A 17,581-nucleotide genomic window follows, 5' to 3' on the forward strand; every position below is an offset into this window, starting at 1 on the left:
TATAGGGAATTTGAACAGAATCACTGTTTTTCACTGAACGAGCCGTATAACATCAATTCTGCACTGGATATTAAAATCCAAAATATAGTGAAAACACTATTAATAAGCACAGTAACAAGATCGGCAGATTGAGACATTAACTTGTAAGCACAATACACAAGATACATCTCTTTTCAATATAAATAAGACTTTATTTATATAAACCTAAGACATAAACTAATCTAACACGTGACCACACGCATTCACACATTCACACGTTGCAGAAAGAGAGAAAGGAAGAGTTTAGAGAATGAGAATGTGAAATCCCAAGTTTATAGAAATATGCTGGGGCGTGGTATGGGTTTGGTCCCCCTTGGCTAGGGGTGGGCGATTTGGCAAAAATATCACGATTTTTTTTAGAAATATCACGATTCACAATAGTATCACAATTCTTTGTCATGTTGGATTTTCTATTTTGCAAGTTGTTTGAGCATTACAGCCCAAACTAATTCCCTACTATAAAGAAAAATCCTTTCAAGGTAACAAAATATAAAAAAGTATGGCGGATATTTAGGCCAAAGTGGGTGAAGATAAAAATCGTTGTCATTATTTTATCTTTGTTATTAAAAAATGAGAGCAAAGATACACATTACAAATACACATAATATATAAATAAAATAAACAGTATTTTATTTTCAGGTAGTCAATAGGTGTATTTAGCAGGAGCATTCAAGAAATTGAATGAACAAATATAAAAATAAAACACTATATAGATTGATTCCTATTAAAGTAACTATTAAAGTTTTTCAGTCAAGAGTAGTGAGTGATTTTTCTCTTTGTGTTTGGTGTTTTATTAACATTAAAGGAATAATTCACCCCAAAATTAAAATAGACTAGTGTTTTATTTTTATACCTTCATTTACTCACTCGAAAGTTGTTTTAAATGTGTTATCAGAAGATGTGGTTACCTCTGGGTGTAGGTAATGTTGTGTGTGTTACTGGTGTAGTGCAGGTGTGGTCAGATCTGTTTCAATCTGTGTTGTCTCCCCCCTTTTCGGGTATGTCAGTGAAGACTGGCTCTCTGCATCCTTGGCTTGGATGAGGGTGTGTCCATGATCTAATGGGGGTCAGTCCAGAAAGGCAGGAAGTTCTTTAGCAGACAGTAGGAGGTAGTTTGGCATGGCTGTGTGAAGCTGGGATACAAACTTTGTCTCCTATGTTGCATTCCTCTTGTGCTGCCTTCTGGATGTGGCAGACTTTCCAACCTTCTGTGCTTTGGTGGTTGCTGTTGCACAGACAAGAATGTGGTTCTTGGAGTTGGAGTTCATTTAGCAGTTTGTTAGTGAATGATGGGTGACTGAGGTGATGTTCTCTGGTACCTCAGTTTTCATCAACAGCTGGCCGTGAGAGACTTGCTCGTTCGGGGTGGTTGTTGAACAGGTGCTTGTCATCTCTGATATGGTGGTGTACCATGTGATCACCTGCCTTCCATTCTGTCGCTGGTCACAGGGAGCATGACTCAATTTTGTAGTCATCCGTGTTCAACTTATCTTGAAGGAACTCTTTCAGTTGTCTCATGACTTGTTCCATGTCTTCTGATGGTAAGCTGTCTTGTTCTGGTGCAAACTCAGCACTGTGCATATCTGAGTGGTGCTGAGGTGGTTTCGTTGTCGCTTACCCACACAAGTTGCTCTTGGATGAGTCAGGCGATTACCTTTGGATGTCTGGTTAGGTTTCCAGTTGTTCTGATCATTTGGGTTTCTTGAGAAGTGTGGCTGGTCCCATGGATTTTTCCAGCAGTTGGGCTGATAGCTGTCGTGGACATGGGAGTCACGTTCTCTAGCTGTGCTCTTGATGGAGGACTCTGGTGTTGTGATGCAACTGGGTGTCGTCCATTGGAAGGCTAGAGTCTTTAGTGAAAGAGTTCAAGAGTGTGGAGGTTTTGTTACCTTTCTTTGAGGTCATCTTCTGCTTGTTGTAGGCCTTCTGTGTTAGGTCACGCAACTGTTGGATGGTCATGGAGCGTGGACAGGCCATGACACCTAGATGGTGACTGACTCCAGGGTGCAGATTTCTTAGGAAGAGGCTTTTGAAGTTCATATCCTCTTCAAGGTCAGGTTCGTTGTGTGCACCAAAGTAAGCTTGTCGGAGTTGGTTGTAGTAAGCTTGTGGAGTCTCATGCCGAACATGTTTGGTTTCCAAGGCAGTTAACAGTCCATGTTCGGACTCTGGGTCTGTAAATTCTTTAATCAGGACCTCACGAAGTAGCTGGTAGTCTGACTTCATTCGACTGGGCTGTCGATCTAGGAAGTTTCATACCTCGGGACTGGTCGTTGCTCTAAGGAGGTATAACCTGTCTCTGTCAGTCACATGAGGTCTCATTTCTAGATAAAAGTCGATATCTTGCAGATGAGCCTCGATGGTGTGGCCCTCTGTGGAGTTCGGGTTGAACTTGCTGATGTTTTTAGACAGCTTGTCGAGGTCTTTGATGGTCATCCCAAGTGCAGCTCAAAGGTCTGCTTGGATGGGAGGTTTTCTTTTGTTGACAGGAAAGAGTTCTGTGGCGAAGGCAGGTGAGGTTTTGGGTTGTGGCCCTGCGCTTCTTTCGTTGCATATCAGTTCTTGGACGTAGGACTTGGTTCTGCTCAGCAGTGGTGAGGCTGAGAGATGTTTCTCTTGCCTTGGCTCTTGTTTCTGCTCATAAGCATGTTTGAGTTCTTTTCTGACCGTATAGAGCTCATAGTTGGTATTGTCTAGTTGTTGGGTCAGATGGTCCATTTCAGTTCTGTACCTTTCAAGGTGGTCTTTCAAGGTACTGATTTCAGCCTTCTTGTTGCTGATGTCATTCTTGGCTTTCTCTAGTAGCTGTTCAGCATACTGGAGTCTGTTTACCAGGTCTTTCTGGGCAGCTTTTTCATGTTGTTGGTCAAGCTGAGCTGCTGTCAGGGCTGCTTGGAGCTCCTTAACTTGTTCCGTTGTTTCCTCTCGTTGGGTGCTTTGTGTTGATCTTGAACTTTCACTTCCAGCTTGTCTATGCGGCGTTGAGCACATGTCAGCTCCTCTTGAAGATGGGTGATGTGCTTGTCGCTCAGTTTCAGCTGGGTCGTGAAGACATAGCTTAGGGAGCTGGTGATTTTGACTAGCTCCTCGTGGTTGGTGTTCTGGCTCGAATCTTGTGTCAGAAATCTTCTCAGAATTAGGATTATTATTAAAAATAATAACAGTTCAAGGGTCTTGGGGGTGAGGCTGTCTGTCGTGCCTCTCAGCCAAGTGTTCCCATCTTCCCCTTGGGCAAAGGGGGCTGTAATCTGCGGCATGTTAGCACGCTGGGGAGAAGAGAGACTGATACAGATCTGTGTGGAGTAGAAGCCTATGCGTGGTGGGACAACTAAGTGTTGTGTCAGTGATTTTGAACCACTAGTGTAGTGTGGTGATGACTGTGTTGGTCTCAGGGTATCTAGGTAGACTAGAGATGTGAAGACTTCGTCACTTCTACTGAGGAAGAGGGAAAAGAGAGAAAAAGGTGAAAAACAAATTCAATTAAAAGAAACAATTTCTTTTTTTTTCGAATGAGGAAAATTCTTTTCTTCTTTTTAAAAATTAAATGTTATCAAGGAGGCAAACAATATTAAATCTCTGTTTTAGACAAACGAATATAATAATAATTCTGATATCTCTTTCTTAGTCTGACAGGATTGACAACATACACCTTACAGTTGGACCGCTCACCAGGGAGGCTGTGAGGCAACGGTTGCCCAAAACATATCTCTATTAAATTGATCTCAGCGTTGGGTGAGATGCTAAAATTTGAATTGCGTTTTCAAATGTGGGGAGGCTAGTAAGAACGGAAGAGGGTTTGATTACAATCAAATTCGTAAGGATGATTCGCCTTTTGACAGGATTGTGTATTTCATTCAATTAGAATCGATTGATGGTTCTTACAGGTCCCTACAAATGTGAAAAGTGAAGAGGAAAGAAAGCAGGAGAGAAGGGAAGGAGACAGTAGAGTAAGTGGATCGGGTCCACTAGCAAGCTGTTATGCCCAACTACGAGTAGAGCGTTGTTTTCAGTTTCTGCACAACTAATAACAAACAAATACATTTTGGGTGAGAGATTTGTCTCTCTAATTTATTTGAACTCATAGTGAGGGATAACAATGTCTCCTATTAAGGCTCAGGTGTGTCGTTCCCAAGCTAGAATACACAGAGGAAAGAGAATGGTAAGACAAAGTAAACTTGAAAAGTAATAAATGGGCTAACTAAGCAAAAATGAGATTTTAAATAAAAGAGGAAATCAGTAAATAAAAATAGTGGCTAAGTGTATAACCAAAACAGGAGGAATGAGGGGGTAAAACGCAATAAAGTAATGAGTGAGTATAAGTCTAAATAGAATCTATTGATATGGGTAATAAATCAATTAGGTAGAATAAGTTTAAAACTTTCAAAGTTCAAGGCTTATTTGTACCTAAAGTGATTAGGCCCAAAAGAGAATACTAGAAGTAATGATCATTTGAATGATTCCAAGTAAATTTAATGTTTTAATTAAATTTGAATTTGGCACAATTAATAATTGTGAACTAGTATTTCCCTTTCTAGTAAAATGCGAATAAGTGGTAAGAAGTGAGAAATTTGAGAAATAAGAAAAAGAAAGACCAACAAGTGTATTAGTTGAGATGTTTAAAGGGTTAAACCACTTTGGCTTTTCAAACACACAAACTGTATTCAACCACTGGATGCTAATGCTAACTGCTAACCTTTGAGGCTAATGGCTTTAGCATAGACTTCAATGTAAACACAACCGTTTCGTTATCTTGTAGCATGGAGTTTGTTTACAATAGCATTGATGTGCTGCGCTTGCGCAGTTCAGAGTTGCTCCAGAAGTAGGTTAAGACTTCCGTGTCACGATTGTAACTGTGGCAACCAAAACAAACTCTAGTGGACTCACACATGAATTGTTGCATTGCAATTACAGTTAAGCATGTTACATGAAATGTCGGCGCATTTCAACACTGTACAAATAACAACACCGCTTTTAGTTGGTTCTGCGATGTGGCGCTTAAACTCTCAGTTCGTTCAGAGTTTGATTAAACTTTATTCAAATAGCCGCTTCGTGCTGCAGTTGAGGAAAACAGTGATCGGATCATAAAAGCCTGTGCCAGTTTCTCTAGACACGTAAACACAACAGGTTTTCTTTCGCTGTTGGCACAAAGTTAACTTTAACTTTATCAAGCTTATAGCATAGATGATCTGACAATGGAACACGCACTGAAAATCAAACTATGAATAATAAAGCTTTGATAAAATAGAATTGAGGAACAGGCTCAAAACTATTCTTTATCCACCGATTTATTTACCTTTTAATTATTGCAGTTTAGCTCTGTTCAGCTAACAGTAACTGAGATTCAGGAGTATAGCTATTGAATGACCTGGAACTCGCAAGACATCAATTCAGCTATAAAACAAGGCATTACAGAAAAGAGGAATACGCTCAATTTCAACCTTATTGTACGATCTCAGACGTTAACTTTAAGTTCACTTACTGCAGTTTAACAATGAAGAGGCAGACTTGAGTTACAGCCTTCTCTGCGTTCATTCATTCAAGCAGGTGCGCGCTGCTGACGTCACACACACACACACCTAGTCTCGGCTCAGAAGCGTCTCATCTTTCATCCACAGCAATGGAAAAGATTAAATAACTTGGTTTATGCTCACAATTTAGATTAATCTGCCCGCATCCTCCACCAATATTAATGTAGGGTTTGATACATAAATAATTTAATTTAGCTCAAAGGGAATCATTTATGATTTTATAGGGAATTTGAACAGAATCACTGTTTTGCGGCTGATCACTGAGTCGGCAGTGATTCACTGAACGAGCTGTACAACATTAATTCTGCACTGGATATTAAAATCCAAAATATAACACTATAAAACACTATTAATAAGCACAGTAACAAGATCGGCAGATTAAGACATTAACTTGTAAGCACAAAACAAGATACTTATCTTTAAATTTACTTTATTTATTTATATAAACCTAAGACAAACTAATCTAACACAGGAACACAAGCATTCACACGTTGCAGAAAGAGAGAAAGGATGAGTTTTACAGAATGAGAATGTGAAATCCCAAGTTTATAGCAATATGTTCTATTGCATAGACCTGAACAAACCATCAATCACTTAATTAACCCTCGCATTGAGTTTCTCAATGAGGCTAAAATTTATATTAAATGCACCAGCTCAGTTAGAATCTGGAGGTTCCTTGCGTTGCCTTTGTGTTACAGGGATTCCCTTCTGTCGTCGTCATTGCAGGAAAGGGGATTTCCCGAGTTGGCGATTGGCTGGAACTTCAGTAGTCTTTGAAGTGATGTCTTGGGAAGCCAATAGTTGGGCGTTGGCTGAGGATGGTTTTGGAGTCAGTTGTCGGTTGAAGTTTGAAGTCGGAGCTGGACTTAACGGCAAACTTAACTTTTGAACACGAGACTCAATGGAAAGAAAAGAAACTAAAGTAAAAGAATAAAATGAGTAACGAGACTAGGTGGTTTTTCTTCTCATCATGGTGTTAAGTAGCAACTGGCCGGTAGGCCAGAGCACGCTCAAAGAGCGCTAAAAAGCAGCGTCAAAACGCGGTGGTAAAAAGAGAAAAGGGCGAGAAGGGAAGAAGGACGAGAAGGGCAGATTTGATGGTGTCCTGAGTTTTTAAACTCGGCTTCTGGACACATCCCATCTGGTGTCTTGACCAATTAGATAGGCTATTATCTTAGCTAGGGTTGTTCCTTCCATCATAAATCAGCATGTTATCAGTCACATGGTCCGAATTTTACACACTCTTGCAAAGTATACTTTTGGATGTGATTTCTATAATCAGAATATGATACATTTGACAGAATCAGTTGGAAGAAACGTTTCAAGCTAGAATTGTCAAACTCATACATACCAAACACGAATAACCCTTAAAATCGTTCAATAGTTATTAAAAAGACATACATAATATGTGCTTAAAACATGATAGTCTAATGTGTGGGTTACATACATAATATAGTGTTATGCCTAGAAATGTCCTTTTAGGATGATTTTAGGTGCATATGAAAAAGAAAGTCTCTGTTTATTTCTGTGGAGACCAAAAGACATGTTCTTTGGACAGAGGAATTTCAGTCTGGTTCTTTGTCTACTATGTGTGGGGGAAAAGTCAATCTAAAGAAGCTTGTGATTTCTCTCGTGGAACACATGTGATGGCCATCTCTTTGACCATTAATCTTGATTATTTACCCCAAATTTGACGATCTCCTTCCTGCGTTGGACTTATCAATAAGTGTTCTTTTGTCTTAATGTTGCAAACTGTTCTGGAAGAGGCTTGTTGGTTAGGCTTGCTCCAGAGGTCGGAGCTAGGAATCTGATTTACGACGTTGTCCTGTTTTCTTGGGGCCTCTCAGGAATTTCGGCTCCTCATGTTTCGATGTTCTGATCGAATCTTAGTTTTGTCTGACTCGTTCTGATCCTACAAAAACAAGCACAACCAAACACAAATCAAATCGATAGCAGACAAAGGAACTGAGGAGAACACAGGCTTTAAATACTAGGAACGTAATCAGTAAGAAACAGAAACAGGTGTGGAGCTAATTAAATAAAAAACCATGGCATCAAACTAGCCAGGAGAATGGAAACACAAAACGAAACCAAAACAGATCATACATGTGACATTTCGCCCCCCTCCCGGAAAGGCGCTTCCTCACGCCGACAAACAGTCCAACAGAGGAGGGAGGGTGGGGGTTCAGGAGGCGGGCGTGGGGCAGGCAATGGGAAAGGGGCATAGTCCATAAGGCCAGGGTGGAGTAGATGGAGGGAGGAGCTAGTGAGGAGCCTGGAGCAGGAGCCTGCACTCAGAGGTAGACACAAATCCGCCATTTAAGCAAGTAACAGTGAAACAATGGTAATGTGTGTAATAGAGTATTAGCAATGTAAATGAGATTAGCAGCAACCACGCTGGCAATGCTAACTGGCTATAAGCAGGGGCGGACTTAACCAATAGTCGAGGTAAGCGGCCGCTTAGGGCCCCGGGGAATCACTGACGCTCGCCTACTACCCGCACAAGGCGGCGTCGCAAGCGGTGTGAGAGAGGACGGAAGCGCGGTAAGCGCGGAGGTATACGAGCCAGGCTAACCCCACAAGACCGGCTCTTCCAACACTCATGCTCTCAAACGTTCGCTCTCTGGAAAACAAACTGGACTTAATTCAACTCAGTCGGTCTACACAGCATGAGGCAAGGGATTGTTGTGTGTCTGTTTTCACTGAAACATGGCTAAACGACAACATCCCGGACTCCGCCATTCAGCTGCACGGGCTAACCTGCCACCGAGCGGACAGAGATTCATCACTGTCTGGTAAGACTCGCGGGGGTGGCTTGTGTGTGTACGTCAACAAAAAATGGTGTAACAATGCTGTGGAAGTGACAAAACACGGTTCATCACTGGTGGAGTTTATGTTTGTGAAGTGTCGGCCGTTCTATCTGCCGCGGGAGTTCACGGCTATTGTTATTGTCGCGGTTTACATTCCCCCGTGTGCAAACGTTAAGGACGCGCTTTGTGAACTGTACAGCGCCATCAGCGAACAACAAACAAATAACCCTGACGGCTTTTTCATCATAGCTGGTGACTTCAACCACGCAAACTTAAAGTACCAACATGTGAACTTTGCAACAAGGGGAAATAACACACTGGAATTTGTTTACACAACAGAAAAGAATGCATACAAAGCCGAAACCCGAACCCCACCCCCACCTCGGGTACTTGGACCACATCTCTGTTATGCTAATCCCAGCATACAGACCACTTCTCAAACTTGCCAAACTGGTTCTAAAGCAGATCACGGTATGGCCAGAAAATGCTACCTCAGCACTGCAGGACTGCTTCCAGGACACAGACTGGAACATGTTTAAAGAGGCGGCCACCTACAACAACCACACAGACCTGCAGGAGTACACTGAAACTGTGACTGCTTACATCAAAAAGTGCACTGATGATGTGACAGTCACCAAGACCATCACCACACGTGCCAACCAGAAGCCATGGATGACAGCAGAGGTTCGTGGGCTGCTAAAGACCAGAGATGAAGCTTTCAGATTAGGAGATAAAGCAGCCCTCAAAACAGCAAGAGCCAATCTGTCCCGCAGCATCAAAAATGCAAAATGGTCATATGCTCAAAAATCAACAATCACTTCACAGACAGCAGAGACACACAGAGTCTGTGGCAAGCCATTCAGACCATCACAGACTACAAGCCCCCGCCACAGGCCTGTGATGATGACATATCCCTCCCAGATACACTCAACCACTTTTATTCACAGTTTGAAATGCAGAATGACACACCTGCACAAAAACTGCCCACACCTCCCAACGACCAGGCGCTCTGTCTGTCTTCAGCCGACGTAAGGAAGACCCTATCTAGGATCAATCCACGCAAGGCTGCGGGTCCCGACAACATACCTGGTCGTGTACTGAAAGACTGTGCTGTACAGCTGACAGATGTCCTAACAGATATCTTCAACACCTCGCTGAGCCAGGCAGTCGTCCCCACATGTCTCAAATCCACAACAATCATACCGGTACCAAAGAAATCACCTGTGTCCTGTCTAAATGACTACCGTCCCATAGCACTGACTCCAATCATGATGAAGTGCTTTGAGAGGTTGCACAACATCAAAACCAGCCTCCCCAACACACTTGATCCGCTCCAGTTTGCATACCGTCCAAACCGCTCTACGGACGATGCAATTTCCTCCACCCTCCACCTAGCTCTTACCCACCTAGAAAACAAAGACACTTATGTTAGAATGCTGTTCATTGACTTCAGCTCAGCATTCAACACAATAATCCCACAACAGCTCATAAATAAACTGAACCTGCTGGGCCTTAACAACTCCCTCTGTAATTGGATTCTGGACTTTCTAACCGGAAGACCTCAGTCAGTCCGTGTCGGCCACAACACCTCGAGCACTACCACACTGAGCACAGGTGCCCCACAAGGCTGTGTGCTCAGCCCGCAACTCTTCACGCTGCTGACCCGCGACTGCACTGCCAAGTCCAGCTCCAACCACATCATCAAGTTCGCTGATGACACAACAGTGGTAGGTCTCATCAGCAACAACGATGAAACGCACTACAGAGAGGAAGTGGCACAGCTGGCGAAATAGTGTGGCACTAACAACCTGTCCCTCAATGTGAGTAAGACAAAGGAGGTTGTGATGGACTTCAGAAGAAACTCCGGTGATCACCCCCCACTGACCATCGACAGCTCGCCTGTGGAGAGAGTCAGCAGCACTAAATTCCTGGGGGTGCACATCACAGAGGATCTCACCTGGACCACCAACACCATGTCACTCTCCAAGAAGGCACAACAGCGCCTACACTTCCTCCGCCGGCTGAAAAGAGCATGTCTCCCTCCACCCATCCTCACCACTTTCTACAGGGGCACCATTGAGAGTGTGCTGACCAGCTGCATCACTGTCTGGTACGGGAATTGTACCGCAGCAGACCGCAAGACCCTCCAGCAGACAGTGAACTCAGCTGCAAAGATCATCGGTGCCCCTCTCCCCTCCATCCTGAACATTTTCCTTACACGATGCTCCAGCAAAGCCAACAGTATCGTGAAGGACTCCACACACCCCTCCCACAGTCTCTTCCAGCTTCTACCATCAGGAAGACGGTACCGGAGCATCAGAGCCCGCTCTGCCAGACTGCTCAACAGCTTTTTCCCCCAGGCTGTGAGAGCCCTGAACTCAAATCACCCCGCCCCTCTCTGAACCCCCATACAAACTCCCTACCTCCCGAAACATGGACCATCTGAAACTTACGGAATTTTTTTTTGTGCAATCGAAGTGTGCTACATGCAGGTGAGTGGGTCTGTACAAACCACCTGTAGTAGCACACTCTCCTCCTCTATACGCACTAGTCACTTTTCACACACACTGCTGTGTGTATACAAATCCCACAAAATTAATATATGTATGTTTACATGCTCATGCACTACAAATCATCCTGCACTGTTCCCCAGCCAGCTGCTGACTCACAATGTTTCTCTTCGCACATGTACATTATTTATCTGAAGCACTCGTATAGTTTGTATTTTTTTGTTTATGTATAGTTAAAAAAAAAAAAAAAAAAAATTTTTTTTTTAATATATAGTATATTTATAGTCAAAATCTATCAGTAGGATAGTTGTGTATAGGTTTATATTGTTTTACTTCATTGCTGTATGCCTGTATTTATGTAGCACCGTGGTCCTGTGAGGCACGACATTTCGTTCCACTGTATGCCCCCGCATGTAGCGGAATGACAATAAAGCTCAACTTGACTTGACTAATACCGGTATCACCGTGGTGGGGGGTGAGTTTGAGTTTTCCCTCTTTTCCACGATTTCCTTTGGTTTTAAATAGCCTGTAAGCGCTGTGTGCATTTTACTTTCACTATCAAATTTGCGGCAATTCGGCGTCAAGCAGTTGTTTCCTTTTAGTTAGTTTGAGTTTTCCCTCATTCCCTCACTTTCCTTTGCTTAAATAGCTTGCACATTTTACTTTCACTTTTAAATTAGCGGCAATTCAATTCAAGCAACAACGAAATACAACGTAGAACATAGAAGTTTTATTAACAAAACGAATAAAAATACACCATGCTATAGGCTAGCTTATACCTGATATAAAATAACGAATAACTCACACAAGGTTTAAACAGTAAAACTACAAATCAGTAAAGAATGAGGAACAAATAATTATGAAACGTAGAACGTTTATTAGCAAAACCAATAAGAAAGTTTGGAGGCACGAACGCAGGCCTGGCTCCACGGGGGGGCCAGGGTGGGCCTGGTCCACCCAATCAGAAGCTTGGCCCACCCTGGCCCCACACATAACAGCCAATCACAATTGTTGTGATATTCAACTGAGGTTCATATATTTTTTTCTTTTTCGTTTTCTTACCGCCCACACCCACATACGTGCTAATACTATATTTTCGCTCATCAGGGAGCCGCTATCAATATGCGCGGAATTGAAATCCTTTTGAATGAGTGCTTTCACTTTCGATTTGGCGATCACGCGTACAGTGCTCTGTGTAAAGGGAGAACATATTACAAGATCAGATATTTGTCAGTGAGCTAAGAATCTGTTGATGCATGGTTTTGTCAGTCTCAGTGGTGTAGTGCAGGGTATATTCAGGTATACGGCGTATCAGTCGGCATTGCGTAGCCTATACCTATTTCTAAATACCCTCTGATGCGCATTCAGTGGTGCCTCGCATTAGCCAAAATAATGACAGTCCACCACATGATTTGCTAATCAAATCGTCTGTGAATAAATGCAAATATTCCCTAAAAACACCCAGTAAAGACAGTGATGCGGTCAGGACGCGTCGGCTTCCGTTTAAATATGATTGATGATTGCGCCCGCGCATGCTTTGTCCCAAGACAAGATGCTGACAGAATTTCAGAACTTCGAATGAAGACGTCAGCCAAAGTGAACACTCTTTAATAACAGAACCAGTGCATGAAATGTGACGGACACTCCATTACGCATTACCGGCACTTTTATATTTTAATCTTTATCGCTCAGAGTCAGGGTGTAAGTGTCAGGGTAATTAGAAATGATACTATAAAAATCAGACTACCCAGGAGGGGGCACCGTGAATTACCTCTCATCTCGACAAATCATGTGAATGCAAGCAGAGTCGGTCTGGGGCGTAAGAGTCACAGGAGGCGCGCAAAGTGGCAAAATAATAATTAATTATTGATTTCTAATTTGAATCAGTACATTATAATATGAAAAGAAAAATCAAAAGGACCAGGTTTTTGCGATCAGATATTTTTTAAACCGGTAAACTCCTGTAACCTTTTCAGTCCAAGGATCCAGTAAAGGAACGCGTTCAAACAGTAAGTTTAAAACAGCTCTAATACAGAGAAAACCCGACTGATTTCATCAGAGATTGCGGAGAGTCGTTTCAGCTTGTATTTGGCTTAAAAGCACGAGTGTTTTATAATGGATTTTTCACTATATATAAAAATTGTAAATGGTATGGGGGGTTACATTTGCCCGTCACTGCATGGGAGAAACAGTCAGTCAAACATAGGAATATGCACAATTCTGGATAATTATTTTATTTTTTTGTTCCTAATAGAGATCATATTCTCCTATGATTCTCAATAGACAACTAAACAAATAGCTTGTAATTTACTAGAGGTTCTGACAAAATGTTAATTGCTGCGGTCTATTTAATTTTTAAAATTTGAATTATGTATTGCAAAATTTGCACCTCTGTTGTGGCTAATATTAATTTCATAATTATCCTTACTCCGTTAAGTAGCAGAAGTTAAGTGAAAATGTGCAAATGGCCCATTTTGGGGTGAATTAAATGCAAGTCTTAAATGTCACTGTTTATAATATAAGGCATTCATCCTTTCACTTAAAAAAAAAATGGGGGCATAAAAAGCCTATCCCCCCCCTATCACTTAGATTAATGGCAGAAGTCAACAGGCTTTTCAAAATCCAAAATATTTTTAAAAGAGGCGCTTTCACATTTCGTTTTGAAACTCTTCCGCCATTGTCTTGTCTTTTTCACCTCACTTTTCTTGTCAGTCAGCTCGACTCACTCCTCATGTGATAAATAAAATCTGATCTGTGATGCAGCCGCGTTCAGTTTTAATTATAGTGTACTCTAAGGGTGCTTTCACATCTGTAGTTCGGTTCATTTGGTCCGGACCAAAGGCAAAAAATTATACATTGTAGCTTTTTTAGCCGTTTTGGTTCCTTTTCACACCACACTGTTTGCTCTGGTCCGAACCAGCTGAAACGAACCAAAATGCAGTCACGTGACAACATCCGCTTCACTTGTTGGCTAGATGTGTCTTTGAACGCATTCCCTAAACTGCTTTTCGATTGGTCAGAAAGAGCGTGCGGGAAAATTCCAACGGTGCTCCCGGAAGCAAACAAAGACAGGACAGGAGTAAAATGCAGTAGACAGCACACTGCTATTATGGAGAGACAACTTCGCGGGTTGATTCTATCCCTGGTCATTCTTTACTACATAGTTTGTATATACCACTTTAGGCAATATATAACTTTTGAGAATGAAGCGCGGATGCGGCTGGAAAATAATTTATTAATGCACTGCAAACGGCGAAGGCGCATCGCAAGTCACTTCAGGAGAAGGCGTGCATTACTTTTGCTGAACTGTGACATGCTCATCTTCAGAAAATATTACCAACGACCTATCAGGTAATGTTATGCCTTCTGTCTCCTTAAAATTGTTTTCTGTGAGCTTTTGTAAAGCCCACAAGTTCTCATTATAAACATTCTCACTATACTGTGTTGGGTCCTTGGTGTGATGTGGTAACCCTAATTTACCTTTGCTTCTGCTTGCTCGTCATTAATCAGTTTGATGTTTTGCCAGATTACAGGGCTTTGTTAGAGCATTTAGTACTTTTATTCAAAGAAAAAAAAAAAACCTTATTGCAAGTGTAACATTTTAATACAAAAATTGCATTGCCTTATTTCATCTAAGAAAATATTAATTATAGCAGTTTACTTATAATAATAATAATAATAATGTAAATTAAGAGATATTGTCATTATCATAATGACTAGATGACCAGTTTCTTCTTTCTGTTAAACACAGGAGCATTTGGGCATACCCACGGAATGATAGTTGGTGGCCCCACATCAATGCAACCTGGACAGATGATGATTGGCTGAAGAACTTCAGAATGCGAAGAGGCAGTTTCAATCTACTATGTGACACTCTCCGACCGTGGCTGACCCGACAGAACACTAAATACAGACGGCCAGTGCCTGTAGAGGCTCGTGTTGCAATTTGTATTTGGAGGTTAGCCACAAACCTGGAGTACAGGTCCATCTCACACCTCTTTGGTGTTGGATTATCAACATGTTGCACTATCACCCAAGAGGTTGTGACTGCCATAAATGTGGTCATGAAGCCTCTGTACATCAAGCATCCCTCCGCAGCAGAGTTCAGACAGGTAATACAGGGTTTTCGAGACAAATGGAGATTCCCTCAGGTGGCCGGTGCGATAGATGGGACCCATATCAAGATCAGAGCTCCACCTGACAACTCCACTTGTTATTACAACCGGAAGGAAGACCATTCCATCATTCTGCAAGGTGTGGTGGACCACAGAATGAGATTCTGGGATATTAATGTTGGGCGACCAGGCAGAATACACGATGCCCGTGTATTCTCCCTCTCATCATTGTATGAGCGTGGCAGTGCAGGCACCCTTTTACCTCATTGGACTGAAACGTTTGAGGGGGTCGACGTGCCTCTTTTTCTTTTGGGTGATTCGGCTTACCCTCTACTAACTTGGCTCATGAAAGCTTACCCAGAAGGAGGAGCAGTAACACCACAGCAGCTCAACTTCAACCACAAATTAAGCCAAGCCCGCATGACAGTTGAGTGTGCCTTTGGGTGCCTCAAAGGACGCTGGCGTTGCCTTCTTAAAGAAAATGACGCCCACATAACTTTTGTAAGCCGCATTGTTTCTGCTTGCTGTGTGCTGCATAATTTCTGTGAGGTGCAGAAGGAGGAATTTCTGGAGGGAGAAAGAGTTGCAGAGGAAGACGGACCTGTACACGACGAGCAGGGGCACACACAGCAGCAACATGTCATTAGAAATGCACTCTGTAGCTACTTTGCTACAATATGAATGACCAAAGCCCGCAAATAATCTGTGTTCAGTATTCATTATGTTGAAAAAAAGTTAATTATCTCCCTTGAGATCATCTTCAGTTATTCTTATGTTCTACTATAGGACCATGCACTGAATTTGTTTATCTGGTTTTAAAATAGATGAAATGGAAAAAGTTTTGCTTTGAAATACTGTTTTATTTTGTAACAAATGTAAAGTTGACACATCTGAACAAACATGTTTCTCAATTTAGAAATTAAAATGTCTTTTTTCAACAATGCTGTGTGTCTGGTAGATTGTTTGAAATTACAATACAAATAAAGCTTTAAGTAGTTTAACAAATGAAAAATACTAAAGTGTGTAGTGCAAAAATACAACCCTTCTTTTACTATATATACCACAGAGATGTGAACAGACTTTGAGTCATTCCTGCAACAGATTCTGTTCAACAAGTGAAACAAGTAAATCCTGATACCTGATATTTACGTGTGTTATTTAAGTGTTTCTACTTCTTTCCATGGATTCAAGAAGAAGAAAAAAACAATCAGTAGAAAAGGAGCTTGTTTTGACATAGAATATCAGTGTAGTTGAACATCTGATGTTGGTGCAGCGCTCTCAGAGGAAAACAGTTTGAAGAGACATCAGGATTCATCTGGTGCTGGTATCTGATTCAATAAAATACAAACAAAAAAAAACATTTGTGAGCATGTTAATATCAGGAACATCTGTATATATATCATAAATATCATATATATCACTATCATAAAAAAGAGAAAGAAATCTTATATCTGAGAAACTAATTATTATTGTTTAGCACGTTATTCAAATCTATTTCTGAACAGAGTAGGCTATTAATAATAAACATGTACTAAACATACTTAGACTCGTAGCATTCATCATGTTACAGTGTACACTCATATTACTTTTATTGTTTTATATAGAGCATGAAAACATCATAGCGCTGTAAGAAATTTAAATACAATGAACATATCATATTCAAAATGTTTTACATGATTTCAAACATTGTAGTCAGGAATTATAGTTTGGGAAAAACCCAACTATGATTTTGTAGTCATACAGTCTAGTATGTATGATTTTATAGTAGCCTATGATATGATTATGTAGCCACAGACTCAAGCAAGCTTTGTACAATAAAAGGATGTACTTTGTACTATAAAAAATATATTTTATATCTGAGAAACTAATTATTATTGTTTAGTACGCTATTAAAATCTATTTGTGAACAGAGTATTAATAATAAACATGGTCTAAACATTCTTAGACGCGTAGCATTCATCATGTTGTCCTTTGGGGGAAAACCCAGCTAACTGTTAGTAGATCTGTTCAAGTTTATGTCACAATAACACGGTAACTAATGTAAAAAAGAAACATTACTTACTCATCTCCTCTGCTGGATGAAATCGTGTTCTTCTTCGAGGAAATCCTGCCTTTACTCAGCGCATCTTCTTCCAGAAACGAACAGTAGCCGCGATGAAGGACCTCCTCTTTGTTTGTGTTGGGCGTTTGCACGCCAAGACTACCACGTGGCTATTTACATATGAACAGCGCGAGCGCTGGGCGGGTCACATTAGCGATAATGAGTCAGACGGGACAGACTGAACATCGTGTTGGTTTTATACGGATTACTTCATCACAGAATGTTCGATAAGACTTGCTTCATTTCAAAGTAGACACTTCAAGCTTTCTATAGATATATTTCTCATGTCTCTGTGTTGAGTATTTGCTGAGTTACAGTTCATTTTAGTGACGCCTTTCTAAAAACAGTTCGCGGAGACGGAGAAGACAGAGAGCGCACCCTGTTTGTTTTCTTTATTCTTCAGAAGCACAAAGTTTAGTTGTTATTATGAGTGTATACAAATAAAAGTAGACCCCTTACAGATTCGAATGGTGTATTG

At 41.3% G+C, this 17,581-nt stretch overlaps 1 protein-coding gene across 1 annotated transcript; it reads left to right on the forward strand.

Moving 5' to 3' along the window:
• The first annotated feature begins 14,726 nt into the window (after window positions 1-14,726).
• Window positions 14,727-15,683, forward strand: LOC131538478 (uncharacterized). Its single transcript, XM_058772351.1, has one exon. It carries the CDS (start codon window positions 14,727-14,729, stop codon window positions 15,681-15,683), a length of 957 nt encoding a protein of 318 aa, XP_058628334.1.
• The last annotated feature ends 1,898 nt before the right edge of the window (window positions 15,684-17,581 follow it).

The sequence above is a fragment of the Onychostoma macrolepis genome, chromosome 04 (genome assembly GCF_012432095.1).
Source record: "Onychostoma macrolepis isolate SWU-2019 chromosome 04, ASM1243209v1, whole genome shotgun sequence".
Classification (NCBI taxonomy): Eukaryota; Metazoa; Chordata; class Actinopteri; order Cypriniformes; family Cyprinidae; genus Onychostoma; species Onychostoma macrolepis.